General features: G+C 39.2%; 2 protein-coding genes across 3 annotated transcripts in view; one reads left to right on the forward strand and one right to left on the reverse strand.

The window, feature by feature from the left end:
• Positions 1-1115: 1115 nt before the first annotated feature.
• LOC148677121 (UDP-GalNAc:beta-1,3-N-acetylgalactosaminyltransferase 1-like) lies at positions 1116-7432 on the forward strand. Of its 2 annotated transcripts, none has more exons than XM_088618413.1 (2): positions 1116-1726; positions 2273-7432. In XM_088618413.1, exon 2 carries the CDS (start codon positions 2418-2420, stop codon positions 3390-3392), a length of 975 nt encoding a protein of 324 aa, XP_088474539.1. In that variant the 5' UTR covers positions 1116-1726; positions 2273-2417; the 3' UTR covers positions 3393-7432. The 2 variants fall into 2 exon arrangements, with proteins under 2 accessions (XP_088474539.1, XP_088474547.1); XM_088618421.1 differs by having other exon boundaries at positions 1116-1498.
• Positions 7433-9229: 1797 nt separating this feature from the next.
• ppm1lb (protein phosphatase, Mg2+/Mn2+ dependent, 1Lb) overlaps positions 9230-26802 on the reverse strand; it is a 50379-nt gene continuing 32806 nt past the window's right edge. The window contains exons 2-4 of the mRNA XM_088618399.1: positions 19554-19728; positions 10574-10735; positions 9230-9710 (exon numbers count right to left, since the gene is read on the reverse strand). Coding sequence (XP_088474525.1) covers positions 9364-9710; positions 10574-10735; positions 19554-19728 — 684 coding nt within the window. The 3' untranslated portion in view covers positions 9230-9363. The remainder of the gene's footprint in view (positions 9711-10573; positions 10736-19553; positions 19729-26802) is intronic.

Genomic DNA, 26802 nt, shown 5'->3' on the forward strand with positions numbered 1-26802 from the left:
GAGGTGCGTCTTAGGTAAAGAGTTGATGTATTTTTATGAACGTAAGGGTACTGTTAAAGTAAAACCTGAGAATTAGGCAAAATATGACCCGGTCATCAGTAATATTCATGTTTACTGGAATCAATCTTATTTCAATTTGTTAATCAGTTTCACATTACCTGGAATTAAATGTTGACAAGCTCCAAACGTAAATGACATATATAATGGTTTGTGTATGACACACGTTTCGAAACGTGTAGAATCGCACCTCAAATATGCTTCAGACTGTGGGATCTCAGAAACACTGCCAGCTTGCTGTGACTGAGGTCCAGGACTGTGGAGAGGTGCGTGCCAAGGACCTGTCGACAGGAGGTGTGCATCCTCGCTTGTCCTGCAGTTTGGGAATCAATTCAAATCTGTCAAAATACAGCTTTTATCCAAAACCTTCTAATTCGAGGATGTCCCACACGCGGTTCTGCGCAGTTTTGAAGGGACAATTAACAACAATAATAATAATAATTGCTCACACTTATATAGCGCTTTTCTGGACACTCCACTCAAAGCGCTTTACAGGTAATGGGGACTCCCCTCCACCACCACCGTGCAGCCCCACCTGGATGATGCAACGGCAGCCATAGTGTGCCAGAACGCTCACCACACATCAGCTATTAGTGGGGAGGAGAGCAGAGTGATGTAGCTAATTCATAGAGGGGGGATTATTAGGAGGGCATGATTGGTAAGGGCCAATGGGAAATTTGGCCAGGACACCGGGGTTACACCCCTACTCTTTTCGAGAAACTCTTTTCCCAGGAGGTCTTCCATCCACGTACTGACCAAGCTCACACCTGCTTAGCTTCAGTGGGTTACCAGCTGTGAGTTGCAGGGTGATATGGCTGCTAACGATAATTTTACAATTCAAGATACGACCAAAAAGTCCAAATTGCTCCGAATTGAGACCACCTATAGTCACACGTCGTCACAGTATACGAGACTGATATGGTTTACGAAGCATACAGCCTAGTTGTAAATTGTACTGTACGTTAAGGCTGCCCTACCCTGTTTCACAAATCCACACCCCGCTGCGGGAACCTCCTTTCACAAGCGCAGAGACTCACCTGTTATTGCGTTACCAAGAATAGGAGGTACATGTACGCCGTCAGGTGTAGGCGAAACCTTACACGCAGAACCAATACGATTATATGACTACATCACATGCTAATCTAAAAAATTACTTGCGTCTCTTTTACTTGACTTGAATTGTTTTAAATTCTTTAACTCTTTCTTTTACGTCAGCTAGAAAGTCAAATACTTCTAAATGCATTTTGCTGAAAACCCCTTTGATACCTTAGAACATGCAAATTTTTGGAACTGGTTTGAGCGTTTTAGGCTTTTAAATATATTTATTTCTTCATTAAAAAAAATCAACGCGATATTCAAATCGTCTCTTTGGATACCCTTGCGGGAGACGAATCGAGAAGATTCCTTCAGCTTTCCAAGATCTTTTTCAGGTTTGCAGATGGTAAGTTAAAAACTGTACTGTAGCTAAGACGTTATTTTCGTCCTGGTCGTTTTGTTTACTTTCTAAATTTATTGGCATTCCCCCTAATCTTCATTACGTTTACTGTACATGCATATTTTGACCAGGGTAGATGCAATCTTTTTGGGTGGCTGATCCTCTTGGAAAAATCTCATTATTTCTATTTAAAAGCGTCCCGAGCGTTCTGCTTTCTCCCTGCTTTCTTAAGAGGTAAATTTCAAAGATACAGATGTAAAAATATAGAATATAGGCATGGAGAAAACATTTTTTTCACCCACATACGTATCTTTTTTTTTAATTGTATAAAAGTTCTGAAAGCCTTTGTATTGTTCAACTATCAAACGAGGGTATTTCCTCTCAAAATTGAATTATCTTGCTTTTACACAAAAGTGTAGCCTTCGAGATATGATAACTTATAATAAAGTCCGAAATCAGAAAGTAATGGTATTAGTCGGCATGCCATATCTCTGCATCTTCATTACTGAGATGCATTTATTGCAAAACGGGGACTAACATTTAGCTTGGATTTCCACGTGTAATGTCCCATTGTGTAAATCGATCGGGAGATACACAAGATTACCTTTCTCACTCTATTTAAAACTGTGTATTAAGGTAGATTAATAGTTCAGTTTTATTTTGATCGTTTCCAGATTATATATGCACTGAAGATGCGAGCAAACATAAGGTAGAAACTTCATATATTACCATTTATTTTCCATTCATCCAATCGTTTTCTAACCGCCTTATCCAACACAGGGTCGCAGGGGAGCTGGAGCCTATCCCGGCAAGCAGCGGGAGCAAGGCAGAATACACCTCTAGACCTGGACTGGTTCAGCAGTCCGCCGCAGGGCAACATGGATTTTCGCTTAAAAAAAAAACTAACCGAGTCTGAATCAATGCAATGAAACACATGTTTCTTAAAACGTTGTTTCTTGGACTCATTTTTACTATGCTTACGTTGATGTTGTTAATTATAAACCGAAGTCTGGCCTCAAACACCACCTATTCCAGCAACAAGGCTTTAAACCAGGGAATCAACTGGCTGTATTTTTACGAAAGCGAACCAGTCAGAAGGCCCTGTTTACCCTTTCTGCTGCCTAAGATTTCTATGTGTAAACACAAAGTTCCCTTTCTGGTCATTTTCGTTGCGTCCACACCAGGCAGAGTAGAGCACAGAATGGCCATCAGAGCTTCCTGGGGCAGTAAGAGGTATTTGCAGGGGAAATATATTCTAACGTTATTTTTACTGGGTAGAGAAAAGGAGACAGCGGTTAAGCCACGGTTATCACTGGAAGAGGAGCATTTTCTTTTCAGGGATTTGATCATGCAAGACTTTCTGGACACATACGAAAACCTTACATTGAAAACCAGGATGGCCTTCCACTGGATGTATGAATTCTGTCCCCGCGCTCAGTATATTATGAAAACAGACACAGATGTTTTTATTAACGTCATGAACCTGGTTCAGTTTCTTCTGAAGACCAGGTATAGTTCAGGGGGATTGTATACAGGCTTTCCTTTTGTTCACAGCTACCCCTACAGAAGAAGAAGCAGTAAAAACTTTATTTCCCATGAGGAATACCCCTTCGACCAGTACCCTCCGTACTGCAGCGGATTTGGATACGTGATTTCAGGTAAACTGGCTCTAAGAATTTACGAGATGATGTGGCACGTGAAACCTTTCAGAATTGAAGATGTTTACGTGGGTGTTTGCTTACAGTTAGTGGGAGGTGTGCTCCACATTCCACAAGATGATCTTTTCTTACTTTATAAAAAGAGACGTGACAGCAGGATTCTAGGTGTCATAGCAGTGCATGGAGTGGCGCCCGAAGAGATGGTCTCCTACTGGAAAATGCTTCAAGAAGCCTCTCAGTGAGTTCACCCTCACATACTGTATATGAAATTCACGTGAAAGCTCATGAGGGATGACTGCAGCCAAGGCAATTGGCCTCATTCACAATCATTCCTGACATCATGTCCTCACATTAGAGAAACTCTGAATACTACCTGTAAGCCTCTTGTCTCCTTCGCATTTGTCCTTTGCATCCCTCCTCCACCCCACTTCCTCCTTTGCAGCCTGTCCCTTGGTCACTCCTCACTCTGCAGGAGAGTCCCAGCCTCCTCGTCCTTCGGTCAGGAGGTTGGCCATCAGCCACGTGGGGTTACACATTACATATGAATACACTTCATTCTTGGGTATTCTTTTCCTAGTGAAATGGTCAAATGGCTTTTTTTTTCTTTGGAACAAGTAATAGGTTTATTCCATGCTGAAAAAAGGAAGAAAGAAAACGCAACGTTTCTGTCGCGGAGCCTTCTTCAGGTGTGAGCTGGAAGAGCCATTTCCATTCATCCATTCGCCATTGTCCTACAGGAAAATCAGTTGTGTTCTTTGACAATTCCTCCTATGGAGATTGAACGAAACAGCTGTGAGCTTCTGGCTACTTCAATATCAGCACTGCTGGATTAGGGGATAAGAGCCATTGTGCATCAGCGGGTCTGCAGGTGGAAGTCCGATGAGAATACCTTACCAGGCGTTTGTGGAACTACCCTGGGGACGTTTTTGAAGCAGTGGATGAATAAAGGCTGATGATCACAAAGTATGTGTGATATGACAGTCCAGTACTATTTTAAAATTATATCAAATTGCAAAGGTGATACCGTGGGAGTGATGTATTGGAAGCAGCTGGGGCTCCATCCCTATTCCCTCCTCTCAAACTGAGTTCCGGTCACTTGAAGCTGAAACGTGAAGATCACACTGTGTTCCCATTGACTCTGGAGGGGAAAGGTGCCAGGGGCTGGGAAATGTGAAAGGAGGCTGAACGAGGCCAGAGAGGGGCTGACTAGAGCAAGACCCGTTCCTGGCGGTCCCGAAAGCCGCACGGCTTCTGCAGAAGATGTCACCGAGCGACAACAGGCATCTTCCTCGCTGTGGATTCAGGAGGCAGGCCAGCATTCTGCGGCTCTCTCCCTTGCCTGTATCTGGGCCCCGGGAGGGTTGTCTTCTCAGCCCGGCTGTCCTGAGAAAGAATGCTGTCATCTATGATGGGCAAGGGCCATGCCACTGGCTGGGCTGGGATGCCAGATACATCCAGCAGGACCCTGCCATGTCACTACAGCCTGCACATCTTTGACTGGGAGCCAGGGTGGTGTGTTTAACCTGTTCCATTTTTAGTTTCTCAGCTGACCTGCCACATTGGCCTTGGCCAAGTTATTGGATGGGTGCTTTGGATCTGGGCTGGCTAGACTCAGGCAGTACACTCGAGCTTTATTATCCAGAATTCAGCTTTCCGCAATGTGGGCAGTTAACAAGACAGAGAGAAATGGGGGAGATTTAACCATTTTATCGTAATCTGATTTATTTGCCGAGTTTGGTGATGTTGTCAATGGAACCGGGGAAAAATGTTCAATTATAATACTTGTCCTTCTACAGATGAAATCAGTACAACGTCATATTGATGGATACCTTCCACCTGGAGGAGCATTATTTGAATCAACATTACAGTCTCCACGGAAATCACAACACAACAGATCCTAATGTGATGAAAGGCTTAACGTGACATTTCAATTGTTCTGAGGTTTAGCACTTATCCCGGAGAGAGATGGGCCCTGGAGACAATCCCAGAGAAAAGATCTTAAGAGAAAAAGCACCTGTTGCTAGGACGGGTGGAGTCATTACCTTATTCCCTAAACTAATGAAGGTTTAGTAGCCAGTTTAAATGAAGACAGTCATGCAGAGGTTGAATCTAGTAATCGGCATGAATATTTTTAAAATATCATAGAAGGCATTTTCAGGATACTTCTTCCCATAATTTGTCTTTGTGATAGACATTTTGGAGGACATGTTTTAATAACAATAACAAGTTCAGATTGGTTTGATATACACAAAAGGAGTCCACCATTCATCGTAACCAGTTTTAAATAAATTATTTTTTGACCCAAACTTTAAAGGATGTTCCACATCGGATTTACAGAATGTTAATTGAAGTGATTTTCAATTTTTGTTGCAACATTATGTTGTTACATATTAACACCACCTAAAGGACTTAAGTTATACTCACCTATTATATATAAACATGTAAGAAATCAATGAAATCATTGTTAAATGGCTTAAATGGCCTGCTCATATTTTTGCCAACCAACCACTTCTGTGATTTTAACTTTTTTTTCTTTGAAACTTAATTAGAAAATAATTCAGTGTTTACTATGTAAATTCCAAGATAACTAGAAGCACCACCCAAACCTGAGGTTCCAATCTGAGCTCCTCTTTGTGTGTAAATGTGATTTTTAACCTTTTACTTGAAAAAAGGAGAAAGACCTACAAATTTCATTAATCAAAAATGAGAAGCACAGAAACATACGTAATACTTAAAGTTTTACAGGAAATACAATAATCTGCAACCTGAGGAAAAAAATAGCTTTTCTCTGTGTTTGCAGTGTCTGTCAAAAAGTGTGGAGTGTCAAGAAAAAAGCTTTCTATTTCTTTTCCAAGACATAAAGTGGTCTGGTTTCTATCCTCTTTCACTAAGACGTCAGAAACTCATATTTACAACTTTTTTAAGACACAAAAGCAGTAAGTACCGTATCCAATATACAACGGGTAAAGATTAATTCTATTGCTAAAAAAACAGAAATGGCAATGTTCGATTGGTTAGACATCTTCAGGGGTCAGATACAGATGAATAACATCATGTAGCTGCATGTACTCATCTACAGATCATTTCCTTGTGTCAACATAAAAAAGTAGATGCGTAGTTTGAAATCAGAATCCACCTTCTGGATGACCTTATCCTGGCTGTCTGGGTCAGATGGTGGCATGCCATCCCTTTTAAAGCTACAGACTATATTGCTCTGTAACGCCTGGGAAACTTTTGAGACAGCATGGGGTTTTCAAGTAGTCCTTTAAATGGAAACAAATAATCTAATGATTACATGTTTGCCAGAACACTGATGTGTTTTTTGCAATATAATGGTTTAAATTTTTCTGTGACCTGATCAGACTGAATCAACACTGGCTCAGTGTTTCCAACAGTTTGTGATCAAAGAGAACATGGCAAATTTTGAGTTTTTATTATTAACTACCAGAAGAGACAGGGCAACTTTGAAATAGTAATTGAGAGCAAAATATATAGTACAAAATTGTTTTCCTGTCACTAATATTAGACTGTTTTGTTACCTTTCATATCTGGCTTATTTCTATCGCTAGTTTAAATAAAGTTAGAAACATTTTAGGAAAAAAAGTTAAAAAGTTCAAACTGGGAAAGACTTTAAAACATACAGCAAAGAAAGTGAAAAAGACAGATTAAAATTCAAGAAATCCAAGATACTTGAGTGATGTTTTATTTTTTTTTCTTTTACCTTAAAATCCACAGGTCAAGACTCTTTTTACACTTTCAGAAATTCAACAAACAAAATACAAACTCCACATAAACATTAGGTAACACATACTTATTCTTGGAAGAATATATAACCAAAAATACTAACTAGTAAATCATTACATTTTTTTTCATCCAGGGTGATTTTTACAGCTGATCTGTGTTAAAGAACTATTTAATTTTAATATGTACATTCACTTTCCATTCCCATATGCTTGTCTCTCAGAGACAAATGTAGAAATGATGGTATTCTACATGAAAAACTATCTACATTAAATGTGCATGTCATTCAAACATAATATGCTACACTACAATCTCAAAACATTTTAATTTTGGCAAAGCAGTTAATAACCGACAAAAGAATAAGGCAGCAGTTAAGAGTGTCACTCAAAGGTAATTTTTTCCTTTTTTCTCTTAATGTCATGAGTTTGTGATTTTTCAATGTGTCAGCAAAATGCAAAATGTTGTAATTTTAACTTTGTTAAAAAGACTTATGAGTTATACCAATTAACGAAAAAGGTTACAGTGAAATCCAAGTAATACAGATGCAGATTTCTCATCTGATTTGCAGATTTTGTTTTCTGATAACCTCCCTAATGCTGCAGACGATTTATTCTGGAATAACGCTATTCAGTTTTCAGTTAAAAAAATGAACTGAGCTCAATTAAATTCAGTATTACAGTAAAGCATCATGTGAAGTACGGTGCTTTAAAAAACCCAACAGCTTAGTTCAAAATTCGTCACATAACATTTCAGTGCATTCTCAGGAAAACAATCATCAGAAACTCTGCCCTTTTTGTCACTTTGATTAAATCAACAGAATTCAAGGATCAAATTAAGTCCCACCACAGCGTGATAAATACTGAATTTAAATAACAGGTTACAGTACGATTTCTTTTTTTAAAGGAACTGTAGAATTAGACAAACTAGAAAGTGATCTGATGAGTAACAGGTCAAAACATTAGTAGACTGCCGTATTCTGTTCCATTTCTGTTTCACCCACAGCTCAAATACGTTAACAGACAGACCCATCGTCAATAAAAACAGTTACAGAAGAACATACTGAAAGGTAATGGATACGGGCAACTCTGAACATGCTGTGGATGAAATACACATAATAAACACAGGATTTGGCAACAACTGATGGCAAGAGAGTAAAATTGTTGCCCTCTGTAGATTGTAACCACTCCCCAGTATTTTTTAAAAACAGACACAGTGAAGAAACACCCTTTTCAAACTAGGGACATATTTTTCAAATTGAGCATTTGTTTGCTGCTGCAAAGGTACACAGACGCTTTTCTTCTGTCTGGTAGCAGCCATTGTTGCTTCAGATTTTGTCTAACCTGTTATTGCTACAGCAAGCGATTCTGTTCCAACTCGGAGTAGGGTATTTCATGTGTGGAATGTGTAGAAATGGGCTTTTTGTAGTCAGAAAATAAAGTTAAAGGAAACATTATTGACTTCTTGAATTTATAAAACCCAGTGGAAATTTGACCCTTAAATCTGTTGTAGGTATTATTGACCCTTAAATCTGTTGTAGGTATTATTGCTAAGCTTACTCCAATGGAAAAAAAAAAAGAGATTTTGGTACTGTGCCTAACTCATATGAAATAATCATTTCAGAGGTTCTCAGAATATTGGAAATCCTGACTGTGATTTTCCAAAAGCAAGGTAACAGTATTACTGCAACCAATATTAATTCCACAACCTAGGTTTATGTGTGAATTAACTGCAATGATAATTAACCAAAGCTGACTTTGTATTATAATAAAGTTGCTGCAATAAGTCATCGGGCCCCACAGTTCAGGGACAACAGGGATTTTAATCATTTGGTTGATGAATACAGGACAACGAGTACTGATAAAGAGACAGAACTGTCCTGGAAAAAATGGCCTTCAATTTACCTTTAGCTGCTGCACTCTGGAGGACCTGCTCCTATATACAGTAGTACATGAGTACCTGCCTGCACTGGTGTAACAGCAGGGTGTAAACTGGAAACCCAGCCCAGGGTGCAGACCGTCATTTATATGACCCGTCACAGTTAAATTCATGATTGATTGAAGTGGGGGGCAAAGGTGAAAGAAGTTATTGCCTAGTCTTCCAAACTCATGCATAGCGAAGGAACAGCTTTAGGGCACCTGAGCCAAAATGACCAGAAACAATGAAAAAAACAAGTTTTTTTTTCTTTTTTAACTGTTACTGGAGATTTTATAGGGGGTGGGGTATGGGGGGTGTTTTAATCAGTTAATCAATAAGTACCGTGCTGAGCTTCGACACCATGTCAGTTACTATATGTACTGTAATACCATGACACTGCTTAATGCAAAAAAGCCTTAAGGGGGTTTTTGTTTTAAAAAAAAAAAGGCCATGGCCATAAAAACTGGGTCCCTGGACGTACTTGTAACAGGCTCACGCAACTGGGGGTTAATGCCAGAAACAGAGTTCGTGCTCCGAGAGCTCAGCAAAAGGGCCTACTCACTGCTCCCCCGCTTTGCCACTGTTTTTGAACTTCACCACCATGACAGTTATGTTGTCAGGGCAGCCCCGGTAGAAGGACTGCAGCACGATGCTCTTCGCGCCGAAGTGGGGCTCGTCCAGCCGCTCCTTGATGAAGCGCACGGCCTCCTCGTTGCTGAACGCGTCCCACAGCCCGTCGGAGGCCAGGATCATGAACTCGGGCTGCAGCTTGTCCAGGTCAAAGGCCAAAATATCCGGGTCAGGAATGATGACGTTCAGGTTTTTGAGAGGGTAGTCGCCCAGGGAACGGGACATAGCCAGAATGCCCTGGACTCGCCAGGAACCGTTGAAGCTGATGAATCCACCTGGGAAGGGAGACGGAATCACCCATGAGGTTACAGAGGCCACTGCAAGCCCAAGAAGAGCACATTAGATGAGTGGCGGGGTCAAGATCAAATACTTCTCTGTATTCTGTGCTTCAACAAAGCGGAGAGTTCAACCGCGACAAAGAGAAAATCCCCTGCCATTCTTAAGACGGCTATCCCGGCTTGAAACATTAAGTGAACACAAGCGCAAATAGGCTGGAAACAGAAAGCGTGTTCCTATCTCTTCACAATGCAAACAAGCAGTGAAGACCTGTGAAAACATGAACTGCTGCGTTTTACAGCTTAATATGGGCAAGTGCGCAAGAATGGCGAGGAAGAGAGGTGTCCTGACACAAGTAAGTGCGTTGAGAAGGGGGGCCAGCAGATGGCGCTCTTTGGTAATGTTTTTAACTTGAACACCTGTCTGGTGAATACAGTTATTATTTCAGTGTACAGCTCATTACATTACAGCTAAGCACACAATTGGCTGCTTGAAATAAAATGAGAGAAACCTGCGTCGGTAACTCTCACCGTCTCTAATCAGGCTGTGGGCTTTGCCAAACTGCCATTTTTCAACATCTGCCTGTAGCAGTGCTGAGTCAAGAAGTCATCAAGTTCCATGTCCCAGGTGTTTAGTGGGCAAAGCGCTGATGAAGTAAGACAATATTTCATCCTGGTGATGCCCTTGGAAAGGGAACAGCTTCATCGCCACTCTTACGAGTTCTGCACTGTTCTGCAAAAATCAATTCTAGGAGGGTGAAGGCCAAGCGACAGAGGCAGCAGGATCCCATCTTTTCTGAGCTGAGCTCCAGGACAGCTATACATCAAATAATTCTCCTTGCTATCGCTTTTGCGCCCCTTACCTGCTCGTTTGATTCTCTTCCGCTCCTTCAGCTGGTAGGGCTTGTGGTCGTGCGAGAGGGCGACGGCGTTCCCGTCTTTGTCGCAGAGCACTCCGCGGGAATCCCCCACATTCGCCACGGTCAGCTCCTTGTCCGACAGCAGCGCGATCAAGCACGTCGTGCCTGAAACGGCGAAGAGGGAGCCGGGTGCTGTTAACAACTCCAGGTCTGGCCTGTGCGATACACCTCGTTATGATCTCCACCACAGGCTACGGTGTGTGAGGGTGTGTATTCTTAAAGAACATGCCAGCTCTAGCTAAGTACTGGATTCCAAAAAAAGATTTAGGTATTCCATACAAGATCTTGTTACTGGCTTTAAATATTCTGGCTCCATCACACATCTCTGAACTTCTCCACGTTTACAGTCCCTCCCGTAGGAGGCTGGTCCTCTAATCACTATACCTAGGACTAAACCTCATACTTCTGGTGATCGTGCCTTATCTCTCACTGCTCCTCTGTTATGGAAAGCCCTTTCTCCAGGTCTTACGAGACACAAGTACTTTGGACTCTCTTCATATCCAAGTGTAAAAATTACCTCTTTATTGGGGCCTATGTCTGACTGCCCTACATACTGTTCTGTATATATTTTTTAAATTTTTATTGTACTTTTTGGGTATTACTATGAGTTCTGGGTTTGGATAGGCACTTTATAAATAAAAGTTTATTATATCATCAATTTTATTACTGAGGCCTTTTTCTGTTTAAGACCATGACTGAGAAGCTGGAAAAAATTGTTTTATTATTCGCCATACGCGACCCCCCTCAAAAACCAAATCCCAAATCCCCAAAACCTCTCCCTCAGACAGCACAGAGCAGACCTCGCCCCACCTTAATTTGTCTTAAAAACAGCCTTTTGAGCAATGCTGCTACTGAAACAATAACTCAACTGTGGCATGAAATCTTTTAAAGGTCACCTTTTCTTTACTTATCAGCACTGAAAACCGATAGAGTGACCTGATCCTAATACACTGCAGGGAGCACAGCGACCTGGCACACCGCCCCTCCACCGCCAGCCACACCCCCCAGCGCTCTCCCAGATCTGGCCATGCTTCAGAATGAAACACACCCTGTTTTATGAGCGTGAGAAGAAAGGGAGTAACAAAAGAACAGAAAGAATCACACAAAAGAAACAGGGAAGCTTAATTAATGTCATGGACGTGGCCTTCTGGCAGAGTGATAATTTTGTATTTAACAGCTTTACAAATGTCAGAAAGAAACCTTCCGTTTCTTAAATGGATTCAAGAAGGGGGAGCAGGCACGTGATTGCTGTGGCTCTGGGCAGTATACTCCAGCAAAGTAGTATTTGATTATGAGCATAATCCTGGTGCCAAGATGCATCTGGACAGCATAACCCAACAGCACAAAATACCTTTGTTTTTTATGGTAAGAGTTCAGGAGGTACTGTGTCACAGTGTTCTGCCAAACTGGCAAGACCTCACTAATCTACTTATGTAAATACTACGAATGCTGTTGAATGGTTAAACTAGGACAGGCCTTGAGGTTTTTATGTTCTTTTAATATAAAACCAAGGAGATATACAGTACACATCACTGAGATGAGCTGTTTCATAATCCTGTTACCGTTCAGTCTGCACTGTGCAGTATATATACAGAGGAGAAATCCTGCTCCCAAATATATTAGTTTTGAAAATTATATGGTTGGTTAACTAGTTCATCATGAGTTATTGTTTGTCAAGTTGAATTTCTTGCAGCAATAACACCAGAAAAATGTCACTGGCTTCTAACTTTAACAAGAAATAAATGTTGTGGTAAAGTTTTTTTTTTTCTCCTAAAAAGGACAGTCGTAACTACCAGAGTTGCCTAAAGTATATTTGCAAATTACTTAAAATGAGAGAAAACAATCACAGTGTGCACAGAAGAGGATTATTTTTCAGGGTTAGGGAAAACATAATTAAAATGATGGAAAAAGAAAAGACATACAATCTGAAAAAGCAGAAAATGACATTTTTAGATCTACACTTAACCCACAAAATAACATCTTAAGGAAAAACCTCTCTCTTATTTTAGGCTGCCTACTGCACTTAATTCACCCCGAGTTTTTATTTTTTATTTTTCTCCCTGCCTTTCACCTTCTTCCACTGTGGGCCAGTTAATTATCTTTATTTTCTCCACTGACCATGATAACAGGCAAAAATGCATTCTAACAAGAAAAAAAGAGGTTTTGACAGACATGCCGTACAGAAAAAAAAATGATCTCCACATAATATTTGAGTTAACAGCTAGTGTTATCAGGAAATACAGACTGAATTTGTGTTGACCGCTTGGGAGTCCTCTGAAAGATTTCAGCACTCAATTTCGAATTGGGCTGCTCTTTCAGTGTTTTCAGCACCAGATAACTTGCATAATTGCATGCTGCATTCTGGAATTTTTATATGCTTTCGGTAGGGAGTTGGACTTTAAAATTGACTTTTGAAAAATCACCCATAAGAATATGAGTTATTTAAGTCATATCAGAAAATTAAAACTGCCACACAAAAAAATCAATGGCAACAGCAGGAAGCTTTGCTATCAAAACTTGAAAACAGGAGGCGAGACTCTTCCAAAAAGTTCAAGAAGTTTTCACTCACCATTTTCCAAAACATGGTTTGCATTAACCTGAATTAATTTTAACATGATTAAATACAAGACCTTAATCCATCCTGGCCAGTTTTAGACACCAGATTTTGGGAAAAGAAAAATGTATTTGAGGTATTAAGCAACCATGATTCATTCTTAAAAATCAAATGTTCCTCACTTTGAGAATAAAAAGAACCAATCTGAAACATAAAAACAACTTATTTTGAGAGGCAAACAAAACAGCGTACCGTACTGTTGACCTTTGTGTTGTTATTCACCAGACCTTGCCTGGAGTACTGCTATGATGTTGTTTATCAGAAGGTCTTGCTTCAAACTGATTTTACCAACATGAAGTCATGTTAAGTGCTTTAGTGACTTGCATGACTTACATTCTGAGTCTTACTTTCCTGCAATTAATCGAGCATTCATTTAAGAAATGAAAAATGCAGAATTTAGTTTTTAAATAAACATAACAAAACATTAACACATTACAAAAGGAAATGTCTTCCCTATAAAAAACACAGTTTTTAAATGATCCAAAATACAGATCTTCAATTAACTAGAAACTGCTATACTTCACCTGCAAGTGACTTAACAGAGAAAACAATATTATTACATTAATAGTATCAGAGGAGGAACAAGTGATATAACAATACATCATTATATAATAATGATAATGGTAAATTTTACATTATTATTATTGTAATTATTACTAACCAATTTCAGTGCAAGTGATGAATTGCATTTAATTAACACTACGCAGAAACATCCATCACATACAGATTTTAACTAAAAGTCAAAGATAAAAAGTACAGACAGGATGTGTGATATTTATATTTTCTAGGTTACATTTAAGTGAAAATGTTAACTGCAGAAACAAAATCAAAACCTCTAAGTATTACTGTTCACTGTCATAAAAACAGTAGCTGGAGGGACTTGGATCCTCTATTTCAGGTTTATTGCGACTTCCAGCTAATGTGCATACTAAACATTTGTCAATAGTTAAAAGATGTTAGCTTCAAAACTCTATGTTCACCCGTCAAAGTGGGATTATGGTCAATCATAACAGGCTTTCGTTTTTGATTGAAACAATCAAACAATACTGACAAATATAAATTCTGTGTGTCCCTCTTCTAATATAAGTCAGTACAAATGGAATAGACAATATATTAATTGTCAGACGCTCCATGAAAAGAGAGATCTCTCCTCAAGTGCAAGGCCACAGAGAAGGCTCCAGTGCTGCCTTGTCATTTTGTGATGCCCTCCCAGAGGGCATTTTCATGGACTGTCAAAGATCTACTCTGACAAAATGTCTCGGAATGAAAACAAGGCATCTCCTCACGAAAAGCTTTCCTGGTGGCTGGTAATTCTGCAGTCCTGGAAGGCTTAATTAAGGAACTCATCTCAAAAACGAAAAATTAAAAGGCGGCAGTAAAAGGCTCTCTCCTCCGGCTTTTCCACAGTGAAATCTAGAGCCTAGAGCAAACATCTGGCCCATGGCCCTGGGGGAGACCGTATCTCTCCTGACAAATTGTTTTTAGTTTAACTGTGAACTGTGTAGTCTCTCGACTGTTCCAGACAAGGTAACGCAGGTATGTGCTTAAGACTTACATCAAATGCACAATAATTGATTCCTGGAGGTGGCCGTCTATGCCTATTACAGCTTATAACGTTTAATGCCATTTCAATTTAAAATGTGTAAAAACAAAGCATGCAAATAAGTTGTCAGATATCCATTATCCACAATGACAAAAGAGACGCCAGGGGCAAATCGAAACCCAAAGTACAGAGCACTGCTTGAGCTGAGGGACAGTGTGTACTGTATACAGCATATGGCAACATTAGCTTCAATGTGATTTGGGACATCTAATGAATATAAATGGATGGTGAATGGCCATTTATTCAACTATGAAAGCTTGCATCTGAAAGGTTTTTAAAAATCTTTTTAAATAAAATTAGAAGGGAGATTACGATATTCTAATAAAAAACCTAACTAAACATCCTCTTAGTACGATATGATGTTTTCTTTTTTTCTGAAGAAGATCGGCAAAAACTAATAAAAATCCCCAACAAACCTACAACACAACCTTAAAACTAAACAATCTTTTTAAAAACTGTATAGGAAGGAGAAAAAAGCTTCCCAACACTAATGGTAACACAAGCTCCACTTCTTGGAGAAATGATAATATTCTGAAGACATATGACATAGGGGGCGCTGCGGTGGCTCTGTGGCTCAGGATCTGCGCCTGTGGCTGGAAGGTTGCCGGTTCAAATTCCGTGGCTGGCAGAGGAATCCTACTCTGTTGGGCCCCTGAGCAAGGCCCTTAACCCCAAGTGCTCCAGGGGCGCTGTATAAATGGCTGAGCCTGCTCTAAGCCCAAGATTCTCTCCCTGTCTGTGTCTGTGTGTCTCATGGAGAGCAAGTTGGGGTTTGCGAAAAGACAAATTTCTAATACAAGAAATTGTATATGGCCAATAAAGTGTTCTTAACATGCAGGAAAAGAAGAAAAGCATTCAGAAGAATCTCTCCAGTTGCTCCCTTCAAGCCTGTGCTGTTGTGTACTACCACTTACTGAGTAATGTTATAGCTGTGCTCTGCAATAACCTAGTTTGCAAGGAGTCCCGTTTTGTTTTAACATGGTGTTGCTCTCTGGATGTATACCTAGATCTCCTGACTACATTCATGCAGAATTCGCCCTTGAACATGTAATGTATTTTTTACTTTCATGGTCCGTTGAGCACAGAAACACAAACTGAAGTCCGCCCAGCAACCAATCTACAAACCTGACCTGTGGTCGTAATTTGCAGTGACTGCAGAGATGTCATCCTACTTGCAAAGTAAGAGCTTTGGCAAAGGATGCAGGAGGGAAAGAAGTGAAATACTGTGGATTGTTGCTTCCTAAAGTCCTTTTACTACAAGAAACTCACAGCTCCAAATAAAATATTAATCCGTCTGAGGAACAGGCCCAAAATCAAACCGCTATGACTAATTGGATAAAATGTGACTCAAGCTTAGTTAATGCTCATTATTTTCCAGTCATCTGTGCTGCCATTGATGTACATACTACTAGTAATTAGTAGAGCATCATAGGGATCAGAATTAGGACAACTGTTCTTGCTAATTTACATTAATAATCTAGATTCTGGGTATGGATCGTAAACAAGTCAAACTCCTAGATGATACTAAAATAGGAGAACTAGCCAGCCTTGCAGAATCTATAAAATTCAAGCAGGCAGCTGAGTCAGCACGCGTAGGCTGCAAAGGAACAAGTAAAGATTGATTCCACGCTGAAAAGAGAAGAAAAGAGACACAATGAAGAAGGCTCCACATCTGAAATGTTGTGTTTCTTTCCTTCTCTTTTCAGCGTGGAAGAAACAGAAAATTAAACACACATGGATAAAACTCAAGACTGGAGAAAAACCTGGCAGCTGGCGAGTGCAGTACGTTCCACATTCCTACAAACAGCAGAAATGGAAACTAACTATAAAATGGGAAACACTGAGCCTGAAGAAATTACCATTGGAAAAGGCTTAGGTGTTTACTTGACCATTCACAAAGGTTTGTGGGGGTCTGGAACAAGTGACCCAGTCACACTGGTGAAGACAATACCTTGGCTAGGTTCAAGAAATGGTAGGAATGAGATCATCAGATCATTTATTATCAGCCAAATTAACTTCCTCTTATTTGTTTATTCTCTTATGCTCTCAATGCTTTAAAAGCTGGGGGACTTCAAATTTACACTGCAGTTCTGATTTAATTTTGGAAAGCAATATGTTAAAGAAAAAAACATCAGTGCACAACGTGATGATTAGACTTTTAGATAAAGAAATGATGTGGGATGTAATTCAAAACACAAAAACTGCCCCTAGTGTACATAAGATTTTGTAGAAATATACTGAAGTGAGCAACTAAATGAAGCATTTAATTTTTGGGAAGACTTGTTTTTTAATAATCCATATGCTCCAGTCAGAAAGAGTTATTTTTTTCTCTTTGCATGATTGATATGCATACTAATACTCACAAAACCTGATCAGTTACTAATTCAATTGAAATTAATTTGAAAAAAATCTAAGCATGGAAATAAATAAATTACATTAAGCTGCTCATAACCAGTTTTTATGCTATTTACATGATTAGAATAAGAAGCAGTAAGTAGGTTGTAAAATGCATTCCATACCCGAATGAATGCTGTCTTTATTATCTTATGAATATTTCACACCCGTTTTTGGTTTTTCTGATGGGGATTAAATTAATAAAACGTAGCCAAGTCACTATTTCTCCATTGACATGGAGAAAAAGTGACATTTCGCCTTCAAAAATAGAAGTGATGTGCAAATAAAGATGTCACTTTGATTTTCCTGTCGCCTGAGTTAATTGTTTTAAGTATCTTTGATTAAACAAAAATGCGTCGGGTAAAAAGAACGTATAACACTGTATTGACAATCGCAATCAGTCTCAATTGCTCAAAATGTATTGGTGCTCCAAAACGAAAATTGCACTGAGGGACCATACGAACCACAATGATGAATCCTCACATCTATAGAGCACTTTTTATCCCGAAGCATCTCAAAGCGTTCCACATGTAGGAGAAGAACCCCTTCACCTAGCCTCGGAGATCAGCTCCCACATGCCTGATACCCACAGCCACTCTGCACCAGCAGCCCTGCTACACAGCGGATCAGGATGGCAAGTGAGAAATTGCTTCGCCAGTTGAACTAAGGACTGAATTTGCCAGCCCAGAGTGGACTTTACAAAGGGATTACCACCTTTCTTTTGAAGTGTATCATCTTCTTTCATGACCAAGAAGTCAGGACCTCGGTTTAACGTCTCATCTGAAGGATGACCCCTCCTGCAGCCCAGTGTGACTGGTGAGCATGCTAGTGAGTTGTTTGGGATTCTGGGCAAGAGGGAATAGTGCCACCTACTGGTGCCTCAATGTCTTTTTCAAGGTCACCCATCACAGTACTAATCAGGCCCAGTCTCGTTAAGCTTCGATAATCTGAGATCAGGCCACAAAGTGGTATTACTGATAACAAAATCTGGCAATCTTTGTAGCATATACCTCGAGAAGATCATTCACTAACATATACTAGTTAAAACTGAAAACTCTCTGACGCTACTGTGCACTCATTTAATAGGCAAACGGTTTTCATTCAAAACCTTGTGATTTTAGTTGTCATCACTGCTATGCGGTGCGATATTTTACAGCACTCTGATTTTTGGAATACAGAAAAAGTAAAAGGTGAGCATTTCTTGACAAATACCATTTAATATGCACCGTTTAATTAATGCATAATTCATTACCGAGATGCTAAAATATGATTAAATAACACCATTATCTTTGAACAATGTGAGTTTTAAACAAACACCTAACTCTTCGTGTCAGCAGTCCTGGGTAATCAGTGCCTAAAAGATCAGTCTGTTGCTTAGGCACAGATGAGAAGCTGAGACTGTACAGTACCAGCCAACATTTTATTTGAAACAAATATCTGTTGCTTATTATTTAAAACTAAAAAAACAAAAAGTATTTAAAAAAAGATCACAGTAATGCCTCTCCGGCATTGAAGGATACCTTCAAGAATGTTTGATGACATTTCCAAGGATTAATACAGTATCTTTGAAGTCACAGAACCATTTGCCTTTAAAAGATGCTTTTGACACTGCAGGTAGAAAGCCTTTGACTGTCTGACAAAAGCTCTTTGATGCTGCATCTGTGAGCAGCATTTATTTGTACGAAAACCCCTTATATTGTCACAGCAGGGTCCCAGCCTAACGTAGCCTTGTTTTTTTCTGAAATGCAATAAATCACATGGCAAAGAACACTTATTTGCACTGACTTCCTGGTTTTAAAATATCATGGTTCAATGACATTAATATTAAAAACAGAACCGTGCTTTTGTTTACTGGGTGAAGTTTCTACACCATTGCAATGCACAGCACAGATTCATATTAGCAGTAGTTTTATTAGTTTTATTATTAGTAGTTTTTAGGTTGTGCTGTAGTGGTAGTAAGGAAATAAATAAAAGTTTTGCCGATGTTATCAATTTCCTTATGTTATTGTTTTTGACCCCCTTCAAAATAGAACGTTCTGAGGGAACAAAATTTACAGTGGAACATTTTAAACCTCCAAAACACACAGAAAATGTTTTGGGATTGGGTTGCCAACAAACAAAAAGCAGACAGAAGAATGGAAAGATTATGAAGAAAAATAACTTTCAATCAGTAACAGCTGCAGGTTGAGAACATCTGTGGAAGAAATCAAGTGTCGAAATACCATCCTGATCTTTACTCACTCGGCCTTCAGAATTTTACCCTTAACTTCACAAACTACACATTTAAAGCACAGAGAATAATGCCGTCTTACCTGCTTCATCATATGAGGCAGACAGTTTCTCCAGCATTTCCTTGTCAATAGAGAGGATATGTTGTTCCAGAATACTGGGGTAAGAAAGCACACTGTTCTCTTTCTCTTTTTCATAGTTCAGCAGGTGTTGTTTCAGAAGTTCAGGGAGGTGTGTCTTTGCATATTCAGCAGCAGACTACGAAAAGAAAAACAATTGATGATGCATTAGTACAATCCATTAACAACAAATAAGTGAACTAAACCGTGCCCACAAAGTCACCTTGGAAAACTGCAATCCTAACATTTCAATCGTAAGCAGTATTCTATTTTCAAAGTGGCCAGAATTAATGATTAGTTTGTTGTAAAAAGAGTTGGTGGCGGCTGATTATATGTGCAAACTGTCCCATAAAAATCCACATTCTCTCTGCTGTGAAGTACAACATATTCCTCTCAACATTCCAGTGATGACAGAATTGGCGTTCCAAAATAATTAAAAAGGAAAATGCACAAATCTGATCTAAAGCTATTTGCATCCAGTTTAAAAATAACTAGTCTATATTAGAGAACCATGACTGTAAAATAACGCAGTCAATTAAAGCTGCACAAGTATCTATAAACCATATGCATTATGTCCAGCATGAGGAGCTAGCCAAATTATTTACATTTGTTTTGTTAGAGAAACAACACTGCTATGGAATGTTATTCCTAATGTTACTTTTTATTAAAAAAATGGACACCAAACACCTAAACAAAGAAAAAGGAAAGCATATTTATAGAACTCATATGAAGGGTGATTATAATGTGCATGAAAGAAAAAAAAAACTAAATTCAGCTACTCACTACAACCTCCTGTAAACTGTAGGACAGCAGATATTATTGTTCTGATAAGTCTTAAGGCAAATTATTTGGAAGGATTTTAACAAGACAAACTTACTACTAGAAGCTTATTCCACATCTCAATTCTTGCCAAGTATTACCATGATAATTAGAATCCGAGACTTGGACATGATTATTTTGTGTCAAAGAGTCCTGTTGCAAAAATCCTATTTGAAGGTGCAGTATACTCCTTTACAGAGGACGTTAAAATTCATTCGGTCAGCATTGCAATATAATAATAGCTCCACAGGTGTTAAAGTAAGAGTTTATTGAATAAAACAAATAATCAAGGTCTAATTTCTTAAGGTTTTTAAGAAACATTTTTGTCGTTCATTTTTTAATTTCATGTAAATAGGAATTACAATATTTTCCTTCTACTATATTTGGGGATTGGAGTGGCTTTGATTTCAGAGGAGGCACAGAAAACTGAATTGCCTGCAAGTCTGTAAACAGGAAATCTGAAAGACCTCCACGCTTTATTGTATGCTAGAACAGCTGCCATCCGGAGTTAAGACACAGCCAAACCATTCCGATAATGCCAGCTCTAAAACACAGTCTTCACCCGGAGCCAAAGCATGCCAGGTGGCAAAACAGAGATTACTGCTGCAGATGCATGGACATACGCTCAGGAAGACTTGACCTCAGGTGCTTATTAGTCTTTATATCTATGGCACAAGCAGGGAATGTGCAAAACCCTGCATCAGAGAAGACAGACAAACCACAAAATATGATTGGAATCCACAAACCACACATTTGCACAGCCAAGCCATCTGCACTGTCCTGCTTTTTTTGGAAGGAATAAATAAATGAAAAGAAGAACAAATCTGCATAATTTTCCTCGTACCAATCAATCAGGCTCCGTAGTGTTAATATTATATATGGATGCTGCTTTTTGGACAAAAGATTGCACAGATAAACACAAGCATCTGGTACTGGAAGAGCTTTGTTACTTGCTGAGAAGAACACGATTTCACATTAATTACGTTTGCACTGGACAATCCACAGAGGGCTGTCAATTCTGTGAGGGAAAGAAGAAAAATCACTCCTAAACAAAAACATGCAAGCTGGATGGAACATCTCAGATCTCAAGTGTTCTGGTCTTCATCGAGACAAAGCAGTTGTCAGCCATGGGCAGCAAATCTAAAAAATGTTCACTACTTTTTCAAGGTGAATATATAGATATAAAAATGATGCAACTGAAGTGCGTCGGGAGAAAAAAAAATGCAACTGTCTCACTGTTTTCCTTGGCTTGCACCTGCAGGTACTTAAGAGCAATGCCTTCTGTAATAATACAAAGATAAGGGAAAACTGTTTGTAGTCCAATCTAATACTACCAAGGACTCCCAGATGGCAACCAGTTTTGTTTTAATTATCTTCTTTTAGTTTTAAATCTCTTCAACAAAGAAACTCTAACTGTGTGATGGAGACCCAGAGTGCTTCTTATCTTTCTTGGCTTTGTCTCTTAAAACGGCTGTTTAACTTCAAGGTCTTGCTCCTCCGATATAAGGCTTCTGGTAATGACCTTGGTCTGCCACATGTAGCTCATGTTTTCTTTCTCTCGTGTTCCCATACCAAAGACTTTTTTTTACGATCAAGGGTTGTTACTGGAATGTGCAGCCAAGCTACACAACCCTGAGAACTGCTGGACTTCGGCTTTAAAATTCTTTTTTTCGGAACGTGCCAGGTTTCTGGAAAAGGTGTCCCTTGCATACAAAAGATCATCCTTTAACTCGAAAGAAACTCTCTTCCAACAGCTTTCATTCCAGTAAAGTAATTTGTCCCCAAACTTCCAGTTTGCTTATGCTTCAGTCTTTCAGTATTATGAGTGCACAAACAGCTAAATATACATGTACAAATGCACAGTTTACATCAGTTTCCTTCACATGTGCTTTATTACAAAGCTGCTATAAAAACTGAAAGTAACCTTTTCTATTATTTCATCCTTTGCTTTAGGCAGCTGAGCAATGTTAAAAACTGTGACGATGGCCCTCGGATTTAATGTACATTTTGCTCAGAATGAAGAACCATATCATATACATTTTCTCTTTTAACCAGATTACTCAGACAACACCAAAAGTTGCCTTTTCTAACTGCATGGTGTTTTCGGCTGACTTTTCCAAATGGGTGCGCAGATCCCTAAATCAAATAATCCCGGCTGAAAAGGAAGATAAGGAGAGCTAGAGGATGATCAGTATGGACATCTGGGTTTAACACCACCACTGCCCGCTGAATTCCACCTTTAATGAGATTGCACTAATCAGATCAGAAAGGAGTAGCAAAAGAAAAAAGCAGCCAAGCTGCGTCTCTTATGGGGCTATGGCTCACAATGTGAAATGTCATACCACCTGCCAGGGCTGAAAAAGTGAATTTTTTCTGCAAGGCTTGTCACATCAAAAATAAAATCCTAACCAAGAAACAGAGATTCGTATAATTGTGACTAAGAAGCGCATCATACAAAGGAACAAAGGCAATGCTTTTGCCTACAACAAAGCAAGAGCTGTTCATGTCCTTGTTGCAGTTCTGTCAGCATGGACAAGCAGCAGAAGAGACACTTCATGCATTTTGCAGAGAATATAGAGTGTTCTATGTTATGCAAATTAAAAACCTGCACATACTGTGACCTTCTAGTAGTTCTGAGATGTGACACGTGTTCAATGTAGAAGCGGAGCTCTATACAGTATTGTTTGGCTCTGAACTGGTAGGCTTACATCCTTGATTCATCAATGGATCATTTTCACTGAGTGTCAACACAGACAGGCAGCCCTGGGTAGCAGTACTGGCACTGGAGCAAAATTCAATTAGGGTGATCACTTTAATTAAGCAAATCATTCGTGAATAAAAAAGGCAAGTTAATTATCTCCCCATGTCACTTTGCCTGTTAACTAAACCCTTATGTACCAAAACCTGTGGTGGTTTTTACAAGCAGGGCTGGAAAACAAACAACTGCAGAGAAACACTGATTCACATCTGTTGTGCCTTGGAAGTCTTTCCTCACAAGAAAATCGATCTGGACTGAAAGAACATTCTTTAAAAAAAATGCTAGCTAACTCAAGTCAATTGACTTTGGCTCCTTAGGTTTAATCTCCTAATCTTTGCGTTTTTATTTTGTCATTTGTTATAATGAATGAAGTGGCATTTTGTTTTTAAATCCAAGTTAATTTAAATGGAAAAGATGCCTATGTTGAGCAACCAGTACAAAAGGATGGATTTTCTAGACTCTGTTTTGAAACACATCTTTAATATGTCCTGCAGTGAAAGCAGAGGAACCTTCTTCTTGGTCAAGATTAGATTCACTATCTCGGATTAGATTACCTAACATCTCTGAATATGGCCATTCCACATTCTATAAACGCTGGGTCACTGCCTTCTCACACACAAACTTCCAGACTGCAATATTCAACATAACTTACTCTTTCCATTGGGACATTTTCATCTCTGAAATAGGAAGCTGCTAGTCTATGGTTTGTATGGTAAATGAACAGAATGACCTTCTGAGACAAGCAATTTACATTCATGCTGGCATGCTTTTGAACATAATTAGAGCTGTCAAAAAAAAGATGGAGCTGCAATGAATCCCCAAAAGTCAAATTAAAAAAAAAACAAACATGTTGGATTTAAATTTCTCACTTTGTTGTTGCCAGTCTTCTCTGCTGGGTCTGACCGGAACAGTTCTGTCTCAAAGCCTGAGCAAAGCCTCAGTTTCACTCTGAATCACTTAAAACCGTTGCTTTCAGCCTGGAAAGACATGGGCACAGTTGCCCCTCCCAATTAAAATTTCTTTTCTACCACATGTGACTGGCATAATAAAATGATGTAAACATTCATCTTACAGACCTAAGATGTATTGTGCTTTACCACTGAAAGCCACTTCTGGCTTGTTATTTTCCTCCTGAGCTAGATATAAGTGTCTTCTTCCTTAGTTACGCTGCAAAGTGCTGGTGTTGTAGGGGTTGTTGAACTTTATAACTTACCTTTACTAAAGAGTACAGAACAGTGCATCTTGTACACATGTAGCTTTTCTGTTTTTACCCTGTACAGAGCTCAATGGAACACAAAAACAATGGATCACAGAGCTTTTATGCTGTACAGCCTCAGAAATACGCAAATTACTTTAGAAATAAGCAAATTACTTCTATAGACCTTTCTCCAAGTTAATAAAAAAGAACCCTTTTCCACATAGTAATGCTTGTTGTTCTGCAGAGGGAAACTGCATTCAGTCTTTCATCTTACACACAGCAGTCTCTAATGGCCCAGAAACCAAGATTAATGATTACTTTTTGCACAATGCAATCGTGCTGGTTTTGTTTGGTTAAGTACCACAGTGCCAGTCTACTCCAGTCTGTGGCTATAATTAAACTTTCACAGGGTTCTGTGGGACTCAACCTGGAATGGAGCTTGTTCACAAACTTTCTGACAGTTTGAGAAACAAATTGTGCTTTTGATGTGAAAAGGTTTAATTGCCGTATTCGGAATAAAGTCCCACTTGAATTAACATGTGCAGCAAGATTTACACATTTGACATTTGGTTTCAATAAACCAAGATTTATATTCAAAACTTTAGATTGGACTTGGCAGGAAAAAAACAAAACATCTATTAGTAGTAGTTTCACACTTCACATCCTTTAGGTATAACTGCCCTGATACAAATGAAGGCCCAGACAATCAAAAATGTCTGGGCTCATTTCTGAAAATATCAGCTGCATTCTTCTCATTCAAGGCAACAACAAAACTCATCTTGTTAGCTCCAAGTAGCAGAAGCTACAGACTCTATTTAATGCCTTTTCCAAGGATATCCTTCCCATCTGTTATTAAATCCAACAAGCTTTCTGCAAGACACGCTTGAAGTCATTCCTTAAACCTAGAATTACCCAGAAGTTTACTTGGCATCAGATAATAGCTGCTGCTACATCTTACCATACCTGTCCAGATAAAACTGCACAGATGGCTTCATACCCTATGCGGGATGTTATCTTCTTACTGTACATCACTGGAGAGCATTATTATTGTTGCTGCTAGATGAGATTTATTGGTGCAGACTTCATGTAAAACTGTAGTCAATTCTTAGGCTTAAGCATAATTAACGATAATTATTCCAGAGAGTTAAGGGAATTCAAAGCACCGGATATCACTAAAGTTGGACTATTAAAATATATAGTAATTTTAAAACAATTCTTTGCTACTGTAAATCCTACCATTTTAAAATTAATGAGAATAAAACCCTCTAACATTTACTATGTACCAAATATAATTCCAAATTTTACTAAATGCGCAACTAACAGGTTATGTGATAGTCGAGCTAATAAAATGCTTGTAGGAGAGTGTACGGTATGTTCTACTTTACATGATTTCCCCAGTAACACTACTGTTTTTCTTACGTAATGAAAGCAATCTTTCATGAGACAGTTATTGACAATAATGGTACACAGATGGGAGTGAAACAATTTTATAACCCCCCCCAAACTGCATAAAACAACATTTAAACAAGTCTTCTACCAAGGTTACAGAGATGTCATAGTTGCAAAATAAGACATGACCATAGCAGTGTCATCAGATTGACATATATTCCAAACGTTCAACCTTGAAGGGAAACAAAGTTTCATTCCAGCTGAGCTCTTAACAGTTCCACTTAACTGGACCCGTTTAACAGACTAGTTCCAACTCCAGTTCAGTCTAGTTCTTCAGGTGCTAGTGATTATCGAGAGATCTATAAAACTCACTGGGCTGAAGTAGGGTTAAGGCCACACCTGGAACTGCAAATACGAAATGACTTTGCTCACTCTTTACAGCCAATTGATTAAACAAAACAGGTGCTTCCCTTAATTATTAGACAATTTAGTATACTGATATCTAATGTATTCGGCTGGTGCTTTAATCCAAAATGATCCAAATTGTATGACCTTTTTTTACATACAGATTTGGGTACCTGTTGATACAACTGCAGCAATCCTGGTACAGTGCTTAAGGGTCACAGCAGCAGTGTCAACATGTGGGATTTGAACCCGTGACCCTTTGGCCGGTTGTCCAGAGCCCTCCTGAATACCCCACACAGCTGCCCCATTGGTCTACTGCCAGGCCCATTTAAAAAAAATAAACTGAGCATCGAAACTCTAATCAATTTTTTCAGTTAGGACTGATTTCACAACGAACAAAAAAACTTTGCAAAATTGCTGCAATGGTGACAAACTGCAATAATCTCTTGCAAGAGTTATGCGTCCGGATTCCAGCAGGTTAAGTCTGTGTTTGAACTTGAAATGTCACAGTTCTGCAGCTGTCTCGATGGCCCGGCCAGTCCCCAAGTGGAATCCAGGTTTAAACTGGAGAATGTGAAAAGGCCTTTCATGTCTTTGACAATATTCTGTTTATGGCAGTTAGTGGGAAGAGCTGCTGGGAACTA

This window comes from Lepisosteus platostomus, chromosome 2 (genome assembly GCF_059453375.1).
Source record: "Lepisosteus platostomus isolate fLepPlt1 chromosome 2, fLepPlt1.hap1, whole genome shotgun sequence".
NCBI lineage: Eukaryota > Metazoa > Chordata > Actinopteri > Semionotiformes > Lepisosteidae > Lepisosteus > Lepisosteus platostomus.

What these genes read in the sequence shown, in the direction of transcription:
- LOC148677121 (XM_088618413.1), top strand. Translation starts at nt 2,418, where the DNA reads ATGAAACACATGTTTCTTAAAACGTTGTTTCTTGGACTCATTTTTACT.